Source organism: Eptatretus burgeri, chromosome 3 (genome assembly GCF_056783735.1).
Source record: "Eptatretus burgeri isolate ZD-2024b chromosome 3, Ebu_testis_v1, whole genome shotgun sequence".
Taxonomy (NCBI): domain Eukaryota; kingdom Metazoa; phylum Chordata; class Myxini; order Myxiniformes; family Myxinidae; genus Eptatretus; species Eptatretus burgeri.
The window spans coordinates 67,591,410-67,614,763 of record NC_140963.1 but is presented as its reverse complement, the minus strand read 5'-3'; the positions used below and the strand labels follow the sequence as shown (position 1 = coordinate 67,614,763).

Here is a 23,354-nt window from a genome sequence, read left to right as displayed (position 1 = left end):
TGTGTCGAACAGATCATTTTGGGCAATCGCCATATCAGTGTGTTGCTGTGTGTTGTTATCGGAGAACAGTATGTGAAATGTGGATACATTCATGCGTTCACATCTGACATTCGATAATATCTTGGAGACAGATCTAAAATTTCTCTGTTACTGGCATTAAGGTATTATCACGCAGGTGAAGCAACTGCATATGTCTTGTACTAAGGGGAATTAGGTCAAGTCATGTATGATCTTTATACAGGAGATTGGGCTGCCATGGATCTCCTCAGGCCAAGGCATTCTTCTGGCTGCTAACCTCAAACATTCTGCATAGCTCAATCCAGTTCACTGCTTTTATGTCGGTCTTCCAAGTGTTTATTGGTCTACTTCTCACTCTCTTGCCTTCATCCATGCCTTTCGATCATTTTTTATTTTTTATTTTTTATTTTAACTGTAAACCATCGTGATGAAAGACATCGTCAAAATAATCCACCTTTTGTTTCTTGATGGTACCTATATAACAAGCTTTCCTTCAGCTTAATTGCCCTTAACGCATATTCGTTTGTCTTTCGCCATGTCCCAGGGATTATTGAGCATCCACCTATACACCCACATCTCAAAAACCTCCAGCTGGCTTACCATTACGAATTACCCACGCCGATCTGCACCATAAAGCAGTGTTAACTGCACAGAGTATTTAGCTATTCTTGGTATTTAGTATTATTGCATCTCAGCCATTTACTCCCTGCACTCAGCACAGAACGCCTTGCCCATCTCTCAGCCATTTACTCCCTGCAATCAGCACAGAACGCCTTGCCCTTCTTTCAGCCATTTACTCCCTGCACTCAGCACAGAACGCCTTGCCCTTCTTTCAGCCATTTACTCCCTGCACTCAGCACAGAACGCCTTGCCCATCTCTCAGCCATTTACTCCCTGCACTCAGCACAGAACGCCTTGCCCATCTCTCAGCCATTTACTCCCTGCACTCAGCACAGAACGCCTTGCCCATCTCTCAGCCATTTACTCCCTGCACTCAGCACAGAACGCCTTGCCCTTCTTTCAGCCATTTACTCCCTGCACTCAGCACAGAACGCCTTGCCCATCTCTCAGCCATTTACTCCCTGCACTCAGCACAGAACGCCTTGCCCATCTCTCAGCCATTTACTCCCTGCACTCAGCACAGAACGCCTTGCCCATCTCTCAGCCATTTACTCCCTGCACTCAGCACAGAACGCCTTGCCCATCTCTCAGCCATTTACTCCCTGCACTCAGCACAGAACGCCTTGCCCATCTCTCAGCCATTTACTCCCTGCACTCAGCACAGAACGCCTTGCCCATCTCTCAGCCATTTACTCCCTGCACTCAGCACAGAACGCCTTGCCCATCTCTCAGCCATTTACTCCCTGCACTCAGCACAGAAGGCCTTGCCCATCTCTCAGCCATTTACTCCCTGCACTCAGCACAGAACGCCTTGCCCATCTCTCAGCCATTTACTCCCTGCACTCAGCACAGAACGCCTTGCCCATCTCTCAGCCATTTACTCCCTGCACTCAGCACAGAACGCCTTGCCCTTCTTTCAGCCATTTACTCCCTGCACTCAGCACAGAACGCCTTGCCCTTCTTTCAGCCATTTACTCCCTGCACTCAGCACAGAACTCCTTGCTCTTCTCTCAGCCATTTACTCCCTGCACTCAGCACAGAACGCCTTGCCCTTCTCTCCCAACTTCCTCCCCAACTAAGGGTGACTGTACCAAAACTATTTCACGGTAGCGCTCCACATCCCGATCCACAGAGAGCCAATCCCAAAGCTTGTCCTAAGTCTTTCACGAACCAGTTGGCCAAGCCTCACATTCGACTAAGTTTAGAGTAGGAATTTTGAATTTGTTCAGGGTGCCAGCGATAGCTCGCTGACTCTTTGCGAAAGACTCAGATGTTTAATGTCCACCGACTTGTGCCGGCAGACAGGAAGCCCAGGACGCTCACTTTCCGAGAGTAACATCCATCCGAAGGATGGCACACATTGATGAATGATCCTGCTTGTGAAACACCAGGATGACAGTTTTTAGCTGCATCGAGATTCGACCCAGGCTGGACAGCTTAGAGGCGAGTGTGCGTTATGAATGCGGTTATGTGTCAAATAAAAGTCACAATTGGGTTGTAAGGGTGTTTGGGGCAATATCGCATGTCACACTTGAAGCCATGGCTGGGAGAAACTGCAGATGATGCTCCAAGATGCAAATTATAAACAATTCATATGCAGTCCACATATATTCTGATTGCTAGAAAAATCGGACAGGCATTGGCAAACATCATTCATGAGTGAAAACTCATTTAAGCACCTTTATTTTCTAAAGATCATTGTGACCTCACTGGCGGCCTACCACCCTACCTAGGTGCGGCGGCAGAGGGGTGAGGGTGGGGGGAGGTGCGGCGGGGTGGGGGGGTGGGAGAGAGGAGCAAATTTAGTTGTTACAACCTCCGTCGTGTGACCCTGAGTCCTCCTGGTAAGTTTGGTTGAGATTGGATGAGTAACGACTGGATGTATCGTGCTCGTATAGATAGACACCAAATTGTGCATGATCACCATTGTCTTTATATTTTTGTTTATTTTCATTCCATATTATTTTCCTTTCTCATTCACTGCCATCACTATCCTCTGCAGCTGCTTTGGTAATCCTGCTGTTAGTGTAGTGTATTGTCAGCCTCCCTGAAGTTATTGAGGAGTGTACCCTAACTACTACCCCTTTCCTTCCTTAATTTTCTCTGAATGAGTTTTATGTTTAGGTTAAACAGCAATGGCTTTTCCTGACACCTTTTCGTATTCTAATCTCAGTGAGCCTCAGGATGGAGAACTACTGCATGTCAGAACAAAATCAATTGCCTGTCACTTGCATTTGTAAGGAATATAGTTCAGCCTTCCAAAGATGATATATTATTGCGGTTCTGGCTTTGAGTTGGTGAGAGAGATACTCATAGTGTAACTCTAGTTCTTTCGTAGTATTTTGTTAAGTTTGGTGTCCTGTGTACGTTTAAGCAGATACGTGTTACGATTGTAGAGATAGGTGTCCGATACATGTTATTTTCTGCTTCTCCACTCAGGTGTGCATCCATTTCCTTACCACACAGTGCATAAAATGTGCTTCTCAGCCGTATACTTCCTGCGCTCAGTGCAGAGCGCCTTGCCATTCTTCCCCAACCTCGTAAAATTCCTATAACCAGCTTTGTGCCAAGAAGTCCGTACCAGATGGCACATCTATCATTAAGGGTGACAGTGCTCCAAAACCATTTCACGGTGGTGCTTCACGCTCCGATCTGCGGAGAGCCAATCCACCGTTGCCACTGCAATTGGGATGGCGTTGCACCAATCACGAGCAGAGAAGAGGGTCCCACTCAGCCGAGATGCCACCAATGAGAGGGGTGGGGGTTCGCGAGGAGAGAGGGTGGGCGGGGATAAAAAGGGGAGCACACACAGTCTGTAGAGGACGAGAGAATATTGAGTCGGTTGTCCAGTCTGCTTGAGTCAATTTCAATGGGGTGGTGTTTTCAGGTGTTGTTATTTGGGACTGTTTAGGGACTACTTCCTTTGCATAAAATTTTCGAATATATATATATGTATATATATATATATATCATTGAAATCATTATTTTATTAAAATTGAAGTAGCACTGTGCGAGGTATTGTGTTCTATGAACTCTCCAATTTGTCCAAACGTTGCCTCCTCACAATTGAGTATATGTCGCATGAGAGTCACCTGCAAATAACTTTGTGGGAGGAGGAGAGGGGTTGGGACTCAAAGACTGTGGGAGATGGAGCTTCTGATGGAGACCTTAACCCCACAGCTGATAGCTCAAGCAATGGATTTGTGAAAGCGGGACAAAGAATAACTGGGGGGGGGGGGGAGGTGAGGGAGGCTGATGTATCCTGTGAATGAAAAGATTTGTTCACCAGCTGAGACCTGATGAATGAGCAGAAAAGTGTATGGAGAGCCATGAGATTGGAGAGCATGTTGCCTATTTAAAAGGAAGATATTGCAAATAATTTGCATTATGTCTTTTGTTCACCGTTCAGGTACATAATATGTTAATTTGCTTTCTCCATTTGCAATGCATGTAAATCCAAGTGCCCTATGGTGCAAAGTACCATAATGTATCGATAATTTTTATGAACCAATGCAAATGCAGTTTTAAATCATTTTTTTAAAATTTAAATTGAAGAAGGAACATTTGAAGGAGCTATATTTCTTTCTTTAATGACAAATGCTCATTTGTTTGTTGATTTTAACCTTGATTTAACCACAACAGATATATCATTTCCATCAGAAGAATGGATTTGCTTGCATGATGATGGCGGAATTTTTTGAATTGGTGTAAGTTTTTAGCCAATGAGATGGACACGTGAGCCGGTATACAAAAGCTGGAGTGGAGTGGATGATCTTTGTTTAAAAATTTTTTTTTTTTTAATCCATGTGAAGTTCATTAAAATGTCATCTCTTTTTTTATATTATTTAATTCCTACATTAATTTTGGTGTGACAATTTGTGACATTCGATTGCTTGAAGTTTTTTTTTTTTCTGGTGTAAGTTGCACACTTTATTTTTGACGATTCTCACCCAAATGGTATTTCAAATGTTTAGGTTATTTTGGCGGATTTAAAAATGAAATGCGTTTCAGTAATGACCACACGTAATCTGTTTATAGTCAGTGATTATACCACATGCAATCTTTTCTGTTGCAGAGTTGTTGTGCTAGCATATCATTTGAATCATTGACTGATGTTCTGTTTTGAAGATAATGTCTCTCGCATCCGTTATTTATTTGTTTGTATTTGTTGTTTTTTTTTGCTTATTTTCAATATATATCGATCATTATTACTTCCGCCACCGAAGGTGAAGGAGGTGATGTTTTCACCCCTTTCTGTTTGTTTGTTCGTCTGTGTACAGGATATCTCAAAAAGTTGTGGACGGATCCCGATGAAATTTTGTGGACAGGTTCGGGGTGTGACGAGGACGAACCGATTAGATTTTGGTGAAGATCCGGATCTGGATCTGACTACTAGAATTTTTTAAATGATTCTTCACCATTGAGAGATCCGGCCAAAAACGATATAGTACTGTATAGTATGATATTTCATAAATGTATTGGACCCGATATGTTCTCGTGGATCAGGCATTGCGTGGCAGAGCTATGCGCTCTACCGAGTGCCCTTTTAGTTGCCAGTGTGATGTTCGGGGTGTTGATTTGTGTTCATGTTTTTTGTAGTTGTCTTGTTGAAGAGCTGTAAAGTCCTTTAAAGTTGTTATTTTCTGAGGGGGATTGCCCGAGGCTTGTTTATACTGCACGTTTGCCTCTCCAAGGTTGGACAGTGTTGCTCTTTACTCGCTTTGTTTTGCAAGTTTCTTGTGCATAGCTTTTGTGGTTCATAAAATGTTTCAGTTGTGTTTCTTAAAGTTCATCACGCAGAGAGTGTGCTTGCTTTAAGACAATTGTCTGAAATGGTGAATCGAGCAGATCAGGCTGAAAACGTTGTCAGTGTGTTGATAGCACAAATTATTCAATAATACGATATCATCCGTGCAATTGTCATCCCAACAGCAGCTTCTTCATCGTGGCATTTTACATGGAAAGCCAAAATTGTCCAACAACTTGCAATCTGATAATTATATCTGATGATAATTTTCTGATCGGATAATAGTATCCGGATCTGATAATTTTTTCAGTTATTCTTCACTATTGAGAGATAGGGCTAAATGAACACATAGCTAAACAAATCTTAAGGGAACACCCACAGTTTGTTCATTGTAATATTTTGACAACTTTTTTCAAAGTCTAAAAGTATATTCTGTGTCGTATCAGTGCATGTGCTCCCTGTCCTCCCCCTTTCTTCCTCCACCCCCTTTGCAGGCAGTTTCTTTTTGTAGTGACATTCACTACATTTCTTGTGAACTGCGTTGATTATGACATCCTGTTTGCTAACAAGCGTCCCACTGACACTCCGGGAAGGCAAGACGTCCCTCGCAAAGTTCGCTTGGAAGATGCCATATTCCCAGAAGTGCAGTGCAGGAGGAGGTATCATGACATTGCTACATCAAGTGTTTCTTTGCACAGTCTGATATCAATTTCACCCAATTCGTAAAATTTTATCTCTCATATAAGAGCTCTGACCTTTTGTGTTCTGATTTATAAAGTAGTTGGAAATGAGTTTTGTTATTTTGGGTCATGTTTTTGCATCTCTTGCATTCACAATGTGTTGTTGATTTACCTTTCCCTTATCGCATACACTCAATGACAAATTGAATTTTGCATTTATATTTACATGAGAAAACAAACATATTTGAAATTGCATTTTTATTTTTTTAAAACGAAACCTTTATCTCCAACGAATTAAGATGAATACAGATACATCTACACACTTGATGCATTTCCGGTCAGTCTCGGTGTGTTGATTTATTTGTGCTGAGAGTTAACAGACCTGCTGTGAATAAGTTGGGAATTCTTTCACCGCTGAGTATAAATAAGTCCTCCTTGTATGTACACTGTACAGTGGATCATGCCTTGATAGACGGTCCCCAGTGCCCAGCCTAAGGCGGTCTCTCAAAACTGGTTGTCTTTCATTGGAGGCACGCATGCTCGGCACTATATGCTTTATCGTGGCATGTCCACTGTACCCTTTTCGTGATAACTACAGGGTCAGTATCAGTTTTATAATACAGTGCATCAATGTTTATCAGATGGTAACCAAATGTTTTTTGTTTTGTTTAAAAAAAATACATATATATATCTTGGATCATTTCCTCAATACTTCCTCCATTTTAATAACATTGAAAAGAACATGATGGCATAAAGTACGATTTCCACACAACCAGTTTCTGGCATACTTGTACCGCATAATGATAAATTATAAGACAACAAACTAGTATTGTTTTATGGTAAGCTTCGATTTATGCTGACCTATGTGGTAATATTTTTGACAACCCTCAACTTTGATTGTGCAACTGGCCCGCATGACATTAGAGTAAGTGCCCAAAAAATCAGCTTTGCTGGTCTTGCACACCCTCTTTCTGTTCTGTTCACCCTAAAATTTGCCCTCGGTCATCTTCCGTCTGCTTGGAAATCAGATACCATCATTGCATTACTCAAACTTGGTGCAAAAACGGATCCCCCGAACTGCAGACCAATTAGCTTGCTTCTAATCATCAGCAAAGTCATGGAATCCATAATCGCAGTTGACATCAAATCCTTCCTTTTCTCCACTGGCCTGATTTCAGACCACCAGTTCAGATTTTGACCGGGTCACTCTATCCTGGTGCTCTCAACAATGGATGGAGGCCATCAGTCTCAGACCTGAGATCAGAGCCACTTTCTGGACATATCTCGTGCATTTCATACAGCCTGGCTCTCCATACTCTCCACCTATGGCAGCCGACGTCACCTCCACACATTGCTTAATAATCTCTTCTACTGCCATAGCCATCCGATAGCTCTCACCAGGATTCTCTTATCTCTTCTCCCTGTCAAGGCTGGAGTGCTCCAAGGCAATGTCTGTTCCTATTGTTCTGTTCCTATTCCAGACCAGACATGTTCCTATTCTTCATCAACGATCTTTACGACTATCTAGAAAATCCTCTTTATTTCTGTGCTGATTACTTCACTATCTGCTGGAGCATCCTCATCCTTCATGTAGGCAGGCAGGAGCCTTGTCCCTCTTTGCAGACCTTATTAGAGTCACAAACTGGTCCAACAGTGGGAACATGTCATTCAATCCTGACAAATCTCACACTCTCTGTGTCTCTCTGAAAGGACCATCTGGTCAACCCTTCCAGCTACTTCCTCAACAAATCTCTTGAAGTTAATTCACTCAATCTTTTGGCCCTCACCATCATCCAGCATCTTCATTTGGATAGCCACATATCTAAGTTGGCCTCAAAGCCAGCCACCAGCTGGGCATCCCCTGATCAATGTCGTTCCTTGGCACATCTGAACTTTTATCTACCTACAAAGCCTTTCAGCGGCAGCTTGATGGATCACTGCTCTCCCCTTGGAATTGGTGTCCATGCCTCACACATTGCTCAGCTTTATGCTGTGGAAACCAAGTCTCAAAAAAAAAAATTGGCATCTCCTGCAATGAGGCTGGGTCTCTGGGCTTGTAACTTTCACATCGCAGACAGGTCAGTGGCCTCTGTTATCCACTGCCTCCCTTCTGGTCTTGCACCCTCTGCCCTTTCTGTGCTCTGTCCTCTTCACCCTCCCCCAGGTTTCTGCAAGACAAGTGGTCTGCCAGTTACCCACTTCTGGTGAACCTCTCAACATCCAGACTCACTGTTCCCCTCCAGTCATTCGTTACTCTTTTCTCTCACCTGTGGAACTAACTTCCTCAGTCTTAATTCTCCTTCTTACCTTCAGGTCTTGAAGGCAGCTGTTCCCCACCATCTCAGGTCATCCCCCATCCACACTCATGATCTTATCTACCCTCATTAACCCACCCTCCTCCTCAACCAAGGTCACATATTTTCAAGTTTCCAGTTTATCAGGATTTCCTCGTTCCCTCACCCTGTTCTTCATCTTAATTTATTATCTTGCCAAAACGAAGTTTTTGCAAAATATGTTAGTCAGCTTGTATGTTTTTTTTTGTTTTGTTTGTTTGTTTGTTTGTCTGTAATCACGTATAAAAAATTCTGCAGAGCACAGTTATCATCGGAAATTTTTGTAAGTTCGCATATCAGAGGCCTATAGAGGTCCCTTTCAGCGCACAAAATTTTGAAGGTCAAGGTCAAAGGTCAAGGTCACTTTGGCGCAAATCAGGGGAGTCGACGAAACCCTTATTTTTTGAGTAATTTTGATCGGATCGTCTTCAAACTTCATGGGAATATAGTTCATGGTCTGGCGCTCAGCTGATTATTTTTTGGTGGCGATTGGCCTTGACCTTCATGGTTAGCGCCTCAGGTCAAACATATTTGACCCCAAGGTCAAATTTTCAAGTTTTAGGAACCATATCGTGTAGTACCTCAAATTGAACACCTCGATGAGTGCTTTCTAGATATGTCAAGCTTGAGACATTTTGACGTCATTTGGTGACGTTATGAGGCAAAAGCATATTTTTCATGGTTACTCTGTAGAACGATTCTCATCGGAATCTCTCGTAGGCAGATATTCCTCAAGGAGTCACTCCTGGTGGATAGCAGCTTTGCTCACCTCAGTGTGACCTTTAAGAAGTCACACGTGGTCACCTTTTGGCAAGATACGGGTCACCCTGCGGGTGACATTGGTTTATTTTAGTTTTTGTTGCATTTCTGCTTTTCTTCCCCAGTTTTCCCTTCCACATTTGTGATTGAGATCTTGCATCTGTATCCAGCTTGTTCACCCCCCCCCCTCCGCCCCTTTCCTGTGTCCTCATTGCTCTCACCTTTCCTCCTTTTTTCCTCCACTCTGCTGTTTGTGTGTTGCCCACTCCCCCCTTTCCACTGTTCTTTACCTACACCACCGAAGGTGAAAGAGGTTACGTTTCACCCCTTTCTGTCTGTTTGTTTGTGTACAGCATATCTCAGAAAGTTGTGGACGGGTTTGGTGTGTGACAAGGACGAACTGATTAGATTTTGGTGAAGATCCGGATCCATATCCGACTGCTACAATTTTTTTAAGTGATTCTTCACCATTGAGAGATAGGGCTCAAAAACGATATATAGCACGATATCTCAAAAATGTAATGGGCCAGAAATGTTCTCGTGGATCAGGCATTATGGGGCGGAGGTATGCGCTCTACTGAGTGCCCTTCTAGTTTTATTTAGTTCTGTTTCATCCCGGTATGTTCTGTGTTCTAGCTCCTCCATGAGCCTCAACTCGTATACAAAAAAAAGAAGCAAGTGTGTGTGTGTGTGTGTGTGTGTGTGTGTGTGCATGCCCATGATCAAAGCATATTGGTACCAATAGAAAGTTGTAGGTGTCATCTTATTGTGATCATATTATCCTTGAGTGTTAACATCATGTATTTATATTAAAATATCTGCAATGTCTTGTCTGGCCTTGGATCCAAATCACCAAAACGAATCTGCACATTTTCTTTGCCGAATTTTCCGACGTAAATCCCCTCTGGGCAGGTTTATCGATATAAAAACATTTTATGTGACAAAACTCGGATTTTTTTTTTTAGACACTCCCTTTAAGTCTTGCATTAAAACAAGAACTTGACCTGACCGCCAGAGGTGTCTGAAAATGGATGTCTGGCATAAATTTGTACTTGTCCCAGAATATGGGACAGTTTGTTTTCTGAAACTTACTCTCAAGTGTTGTGGTCGCTGGTTTTAACATTGACCAGATTTCATGGTTGTTGGTCACATTTCACAGGTGCCCTCTCTTTCTCAGGTAGTTATAAAAGAAGAATACATTCATGTATTCAGCGGGTGGTTGGAAATGAGACATGGCTGCTCATTCCTGGGGTTTCTTAAAACAGAATCCATTCTATGTGGGATGTTGACTCTGCTTCCCATCCTGACTTTTTTTTCGGAATACAGGAAGTGGGAAGGGAAAAGTATATGGCATATCGGGAGTTGTTCAACATCAACTGTATCGTGAAGATACTGATATGATTTATAACATTTTGTTCCATTAGCAAGCAGCGATTTGCTGAACTCGAGCAAATTCATTTGGCAAGTAAACATGTGAGGAAAACGAATTTAGCAACAAGACGAAGCACGAGTGTTTGGAGTTGTATTCCATCTCATGCTTGTTTACAAAAAGTATTGGTCAGGCTGACATTGGAGTGATAGCATTGCGAAGTGAGGATATAATTATTCCATTGTGTACTGTACTTTTTTATTTTTATTTTTAACTTGTGTCTTTTGTGAAGTTTATTGCAAAGATGCATTTCAAACGAAAAGATCACTGTAAAACCAGATTGAATGAGATGACCTGCTTTGAACAATCACAATGTCAAGACTAGAATGGCACCCGGTGGAGTGCAGACCTCCGCCAGGTTTAACAGTTTACGTTTTGTATTCCACTGATAGGCCAGATCTGGAACCGGACCTGAACCAAAATCGAATCGGCTTGTTCTTTTCACCTAACCAACTCGCTCACCGAGTTTTGTTATAATCCGTCCATATCCTGCTCACCAACAGGTGAAGGTGAATACATGATCTCGATCCACCTTTGGTGACGGAGGTAAAAATTTTGAACATTTTCTTGCCCAAAAAGATGCTTGCTTAAGGCTAGCTATATGTAATATTCTTCTGTTATTACCTCCGGAGGTGGACATAGGTTATGTTTTACCCATCTTTTGTTTGTCTCTTTGTCTGTCTGTGAGCAGGATATCTCAAAAAGGTATAGAAGGATTTGGACGAACTATAGCGTACAGATTGGGTGTCTGCCAATGACGAATTGATTAGATTTTGATGAAGACATGGATACAATAATTTCTTAACGTTTACCTCTGCCACCTAAGGTGGACAAAGGTTATGTTTTGACCCCTGTCTGTTTGTCTTTCTGTGAGCAGGGTATCTTTAAAAAAGTCATTGAGGGATTCGGACAAAATTTGGTGGACAGGTTGGGTGTGTGACGAGGACGAATTAATTTGATGTTTGTGAAGATCCAGATTCGAGAAAATCTTTTTTGATTTCAAAGTTATTCTTCATCATTGAGAGATGGGGCCCAAGACCATATATAGCATGATATTTCAAAAAGTTGCAGATGGACAATGACAAAACTTGGTAGATTAGTTGGGTATGTGACAAGTACAAACCGATTAGATTTTGTTTAAGCTCTGGATGGAGATCCGGCTTATCAGTGGGATACAAAACGTAAACTGTTCAACCTGGTGGAGGTATGTGCTCTTCTGAGTACAGTTCTACTTTTGTATGGTATGAAATTTATCCTTTTGTTATTTGTGATATTATATCTGCTCAGTGTTTGAACCTCTTAGGTTCATACTCTAAGCATATTTAATGTCTCTATGCACACTGCACAGTGAAAAAGCCACCTTTTATGCAGGATTGAACAAAACAGCTGGATTATCTTTCTTCTGGTGATTGCGGCAACCTTTTGGATCTACCGTCTGGTCAAAGTCATTTACAACTTCTTTTGCTACCTGGAAATCCGCTCCTTCTACATCTATGCTCTGCACATTCCAATGGTATGTTGTGATGAAAGGATTATAAAATATCTCTTGAACATTATCACTTTTGAAATTGTATCAGCAAGTAATTTATTTTCTTCAATCACATGTTTTACTTTCCTCCCTCCTTTCCTGCTATTTTATTTCTTTCTTTGCATTTTTTCTTGTTTATTGTATCTTTGCTCGGCTTATCCCTCATGCAGTCAGAGCTGCCAAACTACTCCTGGCAGGAGGTGCAGGAGAAGATATTGGCTGTGCAGAAGGACCAGCAGATGTGCATCCATAAACGAGAGCTCACGGAGTTGGACCTGCACCATCGCATCCTTAGATTCAAGAACTACCTCGTGGCCATGGTCAACAAATCCTTGCTGCCTCTCGCGCTGCCCATGCCTTTCATGGGCTCCATCATATTCCTCACACAGGGGCTCAAGTACAACCTCGAATTGCTGCTTTTCTGGGGTCCAGATGCACCATTCCAGAGTGCCTGGAGTCTCCGCCCTGAGTACAAGCGCTCGATCAGCCGGCTCGAGTTAGCCGAGCGGCTTTCACGCAATATTCTATGGGTGGGCTTGGCAAACCTGGCCCTCTGTCCTCTTGTGCTAGTTTGGCAGGTGTGTTGGCATTATAATATCTTCACACTCCGGTCACCTTAGATTCGACTTTTCTCTGGGATTTAAAATTTTGATTCACTGTTTCGAGCGCATTAATATTATATTTGTTCAAAGCATGCTTATCTTTATGATGCTCAAGTAATAGGAATCCTGTTTGAATTCCATGAGGATGTTAGATGCTTTTGCTTCCTTGTAATTTCAGGTGCTGCATGCCTTTTTTCGCTATGCTGAGGTGCTGAAGAGAGAGCCGGGAAGCCTGGGGGCCCGCCGCTGGTCCTTGTATGGGCAGCTTTACTTGCGTCATCTCAATGAGCTAGATAATGAACTGAGGGCACGACTTAGTCATGGTTACAAGCATGCTACACGGTACGTACTTGAGACAGTACGTCATTTCTTAATGTCCCTGTTGTTTCTGCAAAGTCAGATTGCTTCTGAAGAGCTTTATATAGTCTTTGGCAGCATGGGGTGCGAATAAGTTTGGGCTGTCGGACTATTCAGAGGCGATAAGAAATTGCGTTTCATGTGAAATATTTAATCAATGGAAAGTACGATTGAATTTTATGGTAATGGAAGCTTTAACTTGTGGTGAAGGACCTTTTGTACTATAACCTTATTACACCACCATAAAGTCTTTATCATAGGAATATGCATCATATAGATCAGACAATGCGATGAGATCACCTTAGCCGGCTGTATTCAGAAAATAATTTTCTACAATTGTTTGCACTCTCTCAAGCAAGTTGCTGAGTGGATACAAGGATATCAAATCTCAATTTGTATGATGTTTACTTATTGTTGAAAGCAATGCTACATCCTGAAATGTTTAACGAAACAAGGAATCTCAAGAAGTTTTATGTTAAAATCCATTTGAACAGTGTGTATTTATTATTCAGTCGTTTAACTAAAGCAATACCAGAGCAACATTGAAGGAAACATAGGGATGCCAGAGAAAAGATTGATCAGAAATAAATAGAGGGTGACCGAAGCAAGATCGAGATTAAATCGTAAGAAAAGGAATTGAGTGAGGGAGAGGGGGTATGAAAGCTCAGGCACACATTATTGATAAGTTGGGCCATCACCAAACTATGGAATTTGTTTACTCGAACTGGCAGGTTGTTTGGAGAGGGGATGTAATTCCCCCCCTTACCAAAGGATTTCTTTCCCTTTGGCACAAAGCTTGTGTAAGGCCTCCTAAATGTAAATTATATGTGTTGTGCATGAGCTGACAGCAGGTGCTGTGTTTACGAAGCCACTGTGGCATGATCACATGTAGAAAATGGTATTAGAAGGATGGAATACCATCGTCACTGTTTTCAAATTGTGGGTTCTTGGTAACAATTTCCTAATTATGTGTGAATTTTTGTTTAAAGATGATCACGTTGTGATGAAATGATTCCTTTGAAAATGTAGGAGACATTGCAGGAGTTTGATGATTGTTTTCTTTGTGGTTGATATGTCATTTTGTCGATTCATTTTTTTGTAACAAATATGGTAACACAGGGGACTCTCTCATTCAATAATTTAAAGAGCGACTTATGTAGTCCACGGACGTAATTCTAATGCGGCAATTTGAATTAGACCGTTTAAAAAAAATTATTATTATTATTATTTTTGCTTCGAGTCGGAACTATCATCACTTCAACATAGGAGTGCAACGATATTCCTCCGTTACAATACGCAGGTGATGATATGATACTCATCATGATACACGAATCAAATGTCAAATTCGAATATCCATCGTTGCATTATCAAAATCAATATATCATGCGTGTTAATAAAATTGTAGTGTGTTTATTGTTAATCATTTTGCATGTTAGGTCTTGAAATGAAAACAAAATACCGATTTCAGATTGCATTCAACAAAGGAGACGTGCATTTTGTGAGTAGTGCTTTCAATTCGCTTTTCTCCCTCAAGCCAGGACTTCCCAAACGTGCCATCTTGGTTCAATGCTCAGTCATTTTCTCACTTGTAATAGACACGAAAGGCTTTGAAATTGGTGATATTAATCTGTGAATGTGCACATATCTGTCACTACTGTCCTAGGTATGAGTGTTAAATACCTAATCCATGGGTGAAACTCTTCCTGAAATCCGTATTTTTGGAAAGACCCATACAGAGATTTTCGTATTTTCGTCGTCTGATAAATATGCCGCAATTATTGGGAATTGAGGTGCTTTTCCGATATGCTGATTCGTTTCTTCACCCATTTTATCCAGATGGGTTGCGATGCTTATGCATCATGACCACGATTATGTGAATTACTCCCACGGTAGTTTTTTTACGAGGTATTTTTTTGTCGAAGTTAGCCGGGTACAAAGGCTTGCAACCGCGTTGCCGTAGCCAGATGCCTGCCAGGCAGTAGAACGTCTATGTCGGTAAATGCAGAAATAGCGTCCATTGTTGGATTTCCCCCCACCCATTGCCAATCCTAACCTATGAACTTCATGGAAAATACTGAAATGCCATCTTTACATTGCATGAAGTAAAGATGTGATTCTGCTGCACACACATACAGTACAAAACCTGATAATGTCTGTTGGTCGCTGTGAAGTTTGTGACCACATTGATATGAGACCAATAAATCAAAATGGCCACGAGTGCACAATAAGGGGTGCCAGGCGAGATCTTTGGGGCAGACATTATGACATTAATGAGTCTAGTATCCACAAAGTAAAGCAATGCGCAGAAAACATAAGGAGGGTAGTGAATGCTCTGGTTTACACTAGAGCAACGGTGATTCTGGGAAACCCCTCCATTACATGACACGTGATTACCCCCTCCCCCCTCCCCCTTTATAACGCACTTGTATTAAAAGTCCTGGAAAGGTATGTGGTAAGTCAGCATTCATTTATTTTATGATATCAAAATCCTGCGGTGAGGCTGAGTCTTTTGGCTTTTCACTCTCCCACCACAGGCAGGTCAGTGGTCTTTCTGTCTTCTACTGTCTCCTCTCTGGTCTCCCCCCCGCCCCCCCCGCTCTGTCTCGATGTGCCCCCCCCTATATTTCCACAGGGTGCTCAAGGTCTGACAGCAACCCCTTCTGGTAAAACTACCAACATCATGAATCACTGCTCACCTTCACTCTTTCCTCTTTTTTTCCCACGTTTGGAATAAACTCCCACACTCCCTTCCATTCCATTCTTCCCTCCAGGGCTTCAAAACAGCTGTTCACCACCACCTCTTATCTTCCCCATCCAAAACCATGATCTTTTCTACCCCCATTAATCAATCCCCAAACTTCCATCCTTCAAATTCCCTGCCTTCCTTCCCGAAAGTTCCCTGCCGTGTAAGGTCCTGAAAGTCCCTGTAGTGTCCATCTTGTATACTCCATGTTCCCTGCCCAATCCATCTCCCTTCCACAGATCTCCTAATGTCTGTCCCCCACTGTTTTGTCCTTCCCTCTCCTGCCCTCTTGTCTCTTGCCCCCCTTGTTGTGTGTTGTATTTCAGCTCTCATATGAGCCTTGACAATGTCTACAATTTTTTTTTTAAAAATAAAAAATAAAATGCTGTACCAACTACCTGAAAATAATCTTCCCAGCAATGGATGTTCAAGTGGAATAAAAAATAATTCTTCCCCAAATATCATTTTCATTTGCATAGTTTTTTGTTACAATTTGGACAGGATCACCTTCAAAATGCATATTTCACATCAATTTTTCAGAATTTTATGCCCCTGGATCCTCCCAATAAGAATTCATTTTGCTCATTACTTTTCTGTTTTGAAATGTTCTGCAGTTTCCCCCATGCCTATCTCCATGTACAACAAGACCGTCAGCTTGTGAACAGTGTGATACATTCTGGATGTTGAGACCAAAAAAAAAATTACAAATATTAAATGATGAAAAAGGAAATCTTGCGGACATTTGTGCCTTGTCTACACTAATGTACAATAGCATCATGCTGAGAGATGCTGCACTTATTGGTGTGCACCAGACCTGAAACTGAGCTGTGATATGTCAGCACACCATCCGATAGTTGATCTTGCTTTCAACTGCACGTGAATAACATTGACCAACACTGTGACTATGACTTGAGAATTTGTCATCTATTTGAAGCAAATCATTTGTTTTCCGTATGTGGTGGTGAAAAATGACATGATGACATTTGCCTCTCGGTTGTGTCTTGGTGGTGGGGATACTTGGCTTCCATGTGTATCAATTGTTGTCGCAGGACAAAAAAAAATTGAGGGTTGTTTTGTGGATATGAGGGCTGACAGGATGGCCTAGAGCAGTGGTTCCCAAACGTTTTTTGTTCACGACCCAAAATTTGAAATCTCTATCACCTCACGACCCAAATAGCACCGGTACCTATGATAAAAATTGTTGGAGAAAACGCTTTCTACGTGAAAACCCCCACTCAAAAACTGAGATTTGAGGAGGGGTTTTCAAGTTTGGGTCACGACCCTGGGTTTGAGAACCTAGAGGTACGCACACTCACCTCAAAGCTGTCTTGCCTGGGTTTGAATCCTGGCCCAACTATACTGTGTCATCTTGGTGTTTCACAGGCAGGGTGATTCATCAATGTGTGTGCTGTCCCTCAGATGCATGTTAAACGGGAATCCCATCTGCCAGCATTCGTTGGTGGACGTTAAATATCCCACGGTGTCCTTCGCAAAGAGTAGGCGGGCTATCGCCGGCACGTGAACAAATTCCAAATGCCTGCCCTAACCGGCAAAGGGCATTGCATCAGCGGCACAGCTGTACACTCAGCCAATGATGCTACATACGAACAAAGAAGAACAAGTGGATACGAGGCATCAGAAACGATTTTTTTTATGAATCAAATCACCTTTGATTCCAATTCTCACTCAATTTTCACAGTGTCTTGTAATAGTTGTGGTTATGTAACATTTAAATGCTTTGTTTAAGTTACCTTTTTGATGGCTGTTCTCTTACCATGCTTGGTTTCCCAATGCATTGTAGCGTTTGTGCCCTTACTTATTGATTTTATTGGCCTTCTACGAGCATTGACTATATTCAATTACATACAATACATCAGAGTGAAAAAAAAAGCACAGCTTCAGTCAGTGTCAGGAATGTTTGAGTGCTCTTGAGCATGATGTCAATATTTTCGAAAGAGATATTGTAAATAAAACTACATCTCGTTTTGTTCAAAATGACATCATTTTAAAGAATAATTTACTTTGCAGATACATGGACTCATTCAGCTCACCAGCACTGTCTGTTATCGCCAAGAATGTGACATTCTTTGCTGGATCACTGTTGGCTGTTCTTCTCGTGCTAACCATCTATGATGAGGATGTTCTTTCTGTGGAGCATGTGCTCACTGCCATCACAGCACTTGGACTTCTTATCACTGTATGCCGGTAAGCCACATTACACTTTTGGTGTGTGTGTGTGTGGTGTGGTGTGTGTGTGTGTGTGTGTGTGTGTGTGTGTGTGTGTGTGTGTGTGAGATAGCACTATATGAATAAGAAAAATGAAGTATCACTGTAGCTACTTTAATCATGAGGTTCATCATTAAAAGTTGTTTTGATAAGCAGCTGGACTTCGACATCTTTATGCATCCTCAAAAGGTTCATCAAGGAACTTGTACATATATTGCATAAAAATATAAAAATGGGGGGTTGAGGAGATGGTGAGAAGCAAAGGGAGAGGGTTGAGAGTCAATAGGTGTTACAGGAAGGAAGGCAGAGGAATAAATCAGGAGAAGAGAGGGAAGCAGGATGATTTTAAGAGCATCCAGTAGTTTCCAGGAAAGTCATTGCACAACTGTTGGCTTGCATTATTGTCTTGCAGCCAATTAATTGTAAGAACATTCTTTCAACTTGCATTTGGACATCCTTGTCAATTTGAGTGGATTAACATAAATGTCACGTGATACTCAGACATTTCCAATAGCTTGGTTGATGGTGCTATTCCATGATTGCCAATGAGTTCCAGTTCCAATAGCCAATGAGCTTGCTACTTTTGATGGAGAGAGAAAGACCACCTTGGCAGTTTCTTCTCCTTCATGTTGTTAGTAATGTCAGTTGTCAAACTGCTCCTTTACCTTTCACCTGGCTAGGCACCTGTTGAAAGAGGGTTTTCTATCAAGGTGGTGGTACAGTAGTTTGAGAACCAGTTGGTTAAAAACTGTAATGGCATATATAATTGTAATAGTCGACCATGTGTGCAGTGCTGAGGCTGTATACAAATTAGAGAGTAAAAACGAGTTGTTGATTCTTCCTCAAGTGCTACGTAAAGGTATTTGGAGGCGGTTGCTGTCAAAAGGAGTGAGTTGCAGATGGAGGAGAAAAGGATAAACAATTGAGATTGGTCTTGAAAGATTGCAAAGGAAAAGACAACAATTGGAGACTGACGTTGAAGCTCTTCTCAAAGCTGCAGATGAAAATGCATAGACAGCAGAGAAAGGTTGTGATTTGAGCAACTTTAATGTAATGAGGAGTTCCAAAGAAAACAAAAAAGGCTATGTTGAAGGATATTGTTTGTAAAATAAGTGAGAAATCTATATTTGGTAATCCAGGAGCATTACGGTTAACCATGGAAATAAATAGGATTGTACAAAGGTACTTTTTCACCATGGTTGCAAAATGCCATATTGAGCAATGTACTTTGACGTCTGAGGCTCCGTTAACATGACGATATGCCTCAGTGCCAGGACCTTTTGTCCCAGAAAATGGCCAAACAGTCTTTTACTGCATTCAATTACTCTGCTTTACCGTTCCCCCAAGGTCACCCAAATGAGCCAAAATCGATAGCACATGCACGGGAGGCAGATGGCTCGAACATGTTTTCGTACATTTTAAAGGGTTTATTTGGAAGGAATATGGGGAAAAAAGGTGGACGAGACGAGCAACTCGGAATAAACCAAGCGAATCAAAAGACACAAAGAAGGCATTTGGGACAGGCAAACTTATATAAAATGATGAGAAATAGAGAGCGAAACCTAACCCACTGTGGGCACCACAGAACCCATTTTTACAAACAAGTTAAGAATGCAGGTGGGGTCTTCCCTTTGTTGATGATGTGCAGGGTGGAAGGCGATGATGCGCGGTGTAGATGCAGGACTCTGCAGCCTGCTTTGGAAGTCAGGAGCGAGACGATGAGAGCCGGTGACAAAGTAAGTCCAAAGACGAAGTAAGCCAGAGATGAGACCAGCCAGCCACAAGGAGAACCAGTGACGATCAGCCCCTCAACCAGCCCTGGTGATCCTCTCTGTCCTTTCCACACAAGTCCTCCTGTTCTGCCCTCCATCCTCTCTCTCCAGGCACTTCTTCTTCACCCCTTTATGTCCTTCTTGCCTCCTTGCACATGGTGTTCTCCTCTGTCCTTCCTGAGGTCACTTCTTTCCCTCTCCAAATAGAGGGTGATCGAAGATTGGCTCAATCCCATATTTCTTCAGAGAAAACCACAATTATATTCTGCCTCACAAACTCCTCCATGATCTGCTTCTGGTCTTCTTTTTCCTCTCCTTCAAGCTGTCCCTCCCTCGCGATAAAAATAAATCCATTGCCACTTCCGGCGACACAGCACACTGTGCCACCATGGCTGGCACTCACTGGCCAGAGAGGTCGTGATGGATTTCACACCCATGTCAGGTCAGGTATAGGAGCGTGCGCCAGAGCAGCATGTCGCTGCGACTACTTACCGCCGGTTCTCCAGGGCCTCCGTCTGACCATCCCCCAGGCAGATGCCTGGCCCATCCCCATCTCTTTGAGATGCTGATCAACCTGCTGCAACCACGGTGCACGTGGTAAGCCCATTGGTCTCCACGATGCTCCCTCGCTGAGAGAATCTTGTGAGCAAGATCAGCGTCAGGAAAACAAGCCACATCTCCATTCAGCCTCAGCTGACGCTCACCGACTGTGCAGGTAACGAATCTCATTTGAGGCTCTCTCAGGACACAAATTCCGACCAGCGATAGCCAAGGATTCTCCGAAAAGACCTGGTACCAAAGGAATTAAGTCTCTGTTTCTCAGATCCCTGGTCAGAGTCCAAGACTCGCATCCGTAGAGCAAGACTGGAAGCACCAAACACCTGAAGACTTGGATTTTCGTCGTCCTGCACAGCTACCGACAGGGCCAGACCCCATGATCCTGTGAATCCATGAATCCCCAGGCCAAACTCAGACATATATTGACCTCTGGCTCACAGCCAGTAGAGACATGAATATCACTGCCAATGTAAGTCAATCTCTCTATGACCTCAACACACTCACCACAAACAGGTACAGACAAGATAACGCATCCAAGATGTCAATGAAAACCTGGATCTTAGTTTTGACCCAGGAAACCCATAATCCTAGCGGCTCCGACTCCTCATTCAGCACCTCAAGGGCTCCCAAAAGGACATCCCGTGTCTCTGCAAAGATGACTGCATCTCCTGCGAAATCAAGGTCAGAGATCTTGACATTCTCAAACTATGCACCGCAGCTTGATCTCTCTGACATCCTCCCCAGAATCCAGTCCATGCAGGTGCTGAAGAGTGTGGGGGCCAGCACACACACCCTTGCCAAACTCCAATAACAACTGGAAATATGTCGGAGATGGTGTCACCACATCTCACAGCACTCTCAGTACCAGAGTATAGTTCAGACATCAGATTGATCAGTTTTGGTGGCACTCCACGAAGACCAACAATACTACATAGGGCATCCCGATTTGCAGAGATCAACAGAGGCTGCAAGCACCCCCTGCCGAAACCCCTTCTGTGTTTGGTGAGGACCCGAAGTGCAAGGATACGGTCAATCGTTGACCTCTTTGGTGTAAAGCCTGACTGCTCTGGGCGCTGGTACTCAAGCAGATGGTGGCGGACTCCATCAAGAATTATCCTTGCAAAGACCTTCCTCGGCACTGAGAGCAGCGTCACCCCTCTGCCGTTGCTGCAGTCTTGGCGATCACCCTTTCCTTTCCAGAGAGGGACAACGGGGCCCCTCTTCCAGTGAGTAGCGATGATGCCTGTGTTCCAGGCAGAGCACAGAACTGCATGCAATGATGTGAGTACAGCATTTCCACCAGCCTTGAGAAGTTCAGTATGGATGCCGCAGTCCCCAGGAGCTTTACTCCATTTCAACCGGTTCAGCGCAGCCTGTGTTTCCACAAAAGAAGGTTGACCACAGTTGATTGGAGGGTCAGCAATCGGGACAGTAACACTCCCGACATCCACCTCAGCAGCAGGTGGGTCACCCTGGCACAACAGCTCAAGGTAACCGGCCCAGCGAGCCTTCACTTTGGACTCCTCTGTCAACAGCCCATAACCCTCCGCTCTAAATGCAGAACACCGAAGGACGGGCTTGGAGGAACGCAATGCGCAAATTCCCCTGGAAGCAGGACGGGAATTACTTGACCACAGGTGATGCTCTACCCCCTCAGATTCCTCGCACATTGGCCTCCTTTTCCACCATCAGGCTTGTCTTGCTGACAAGCCTGCATGATTGCTGACAGGCTACTGTGCTTGTAAGGTGGGATGCTGGTTTGTTGAAAGGATCCACTCAGTGACATCCTTGTGCCACCACATTTCTACAAAATGCCAGTATTGGTTTAATGTGGAAAACTTCTCCTGCCCCATAAAACTTTTCCCTTGCAAGGGCTACCTCACCGTGACAAGTTGAATGTCACGTGAACACATCCATGTGAGGAAAGAGATCACCGTTGGAATGAGCTTAGTTCAAGGCTTTGCGTTTCCCCTGATGTTGTTTCACACCCTGTGAATACGTGAATGGACAGTATGTGCTGTTTCATGTTACCCAATGCATCTTGGAGTTCCTTTACTTTGAACAGTGTCATTGGCTTGCTGTGGCAGAGCATATTCAAATTAATGGAAGGAGTTGCTCAGGTTACCAGCATGACATCGATCTGTATCTGTTCCAACTACCACCACCGGGGAATCACTTGCCGCTGGCCAGTTGAAGTGCTGTAAGCACAATAAATGTTTCAGCGTCTGACGCTGCATGTTTTACGAGGATTCCAGCATTTGCAGTACATCTCCTGTTTATAGTCAATTGACTGTCCTTCAGAATTCAAAATGCTCTTGATGAAACACTTCAACGAATCTGCTACGAGTTCATCCCCTTCTCAGTTTGGAGTAGGATATGTATCACACTCATTAGTCTCATTAGTTATTCGAATGTTGAATGTTAGTCGAATGTTATTAGTTAGTCGAATGTCATCTTGTATTATAGATGTTGCCATCTCCACTAGACGAAGCCACTCTTCTGCTGCATCATTGCATTTGTCAATGTACCCCTTGTCCTGAAAATTTTTGTGTGTGACATCTCAAAAGCAAAATATTTTCCACGAATGCTGGTTATAGTTCTGTTGGTCCCATAGTGATTCAATAGTTTTTACTTCAAATGCTTCAAATCCATGTGCTGCAGAAGTTCAGAAAGAGAATATTGATGATCATCATTTTCATCGAAAAATTTACAAAACTGTGCGAAATCTTTGGCGTCGTACTCTTCTTCAGGCCTTCCACTTAAACCCCAAGCTTCTTGTTTTTGACCTGTTTTTAGAAAGAACTTGATGTGGCATTCCTGATGACTTTTCACTTAAGCGGCCACAAGATCGATGGTATTACATACACGGGCTAATACAGAACCTCACCCCCCCCCCCCCACTCCAATTGGTCTTCATGCTCAGTAGCATGCAGTACAATAGTGTCTCAATTCAGCGGTTCTAACTGCAGCTGTATACCTCC

The 23,354-nt window shown here is 43.0% G+C and overlaps 1 protein-coding gene across 5 annotated transcripts in view; it reads left to right on the top strand.

Annotated features, from left to right (window-relative positions):
* ATG9A (autophagy related 9A) overlaps positions 1-23,354 on the top strand; it is an 83,184-nt gene that overhangs the window by 9,634 nt on the left and 50,196 nt on the right. For 4 of the 5 annotated variants that reach the window (XM_085873821.1, XM_085873822.1, XM_085873820.1 and 1 more), the window contains exons 4-9: positions 4,282-4,346; positions 5,881-6,045; positions 11,959-12,100; positions 12,286-12,693; positions 12,896-13,059; positions 17,846-18,022. In XM_085873821.1, coding sequence (XP_085729947.1) covers positions 4,282-4,346; positions 5,881-6,045; positions 11,959-12,100; positions 12,286-12,693; positions 12,896-13,059; positions 17,846-18,022 — 1,121 coding nt within the window. The remainder of the gene's footprint in view (positions 1-4,281; positions 4,347-5,880; positions 6,046-11,958; positions 12,101-12,285; positions 12,694-12,895; positions 13,060-17,845; positions 18,023-23,354) is intronic. The other variant, XM_085873823.1, reaches the window with a different exon arrangement.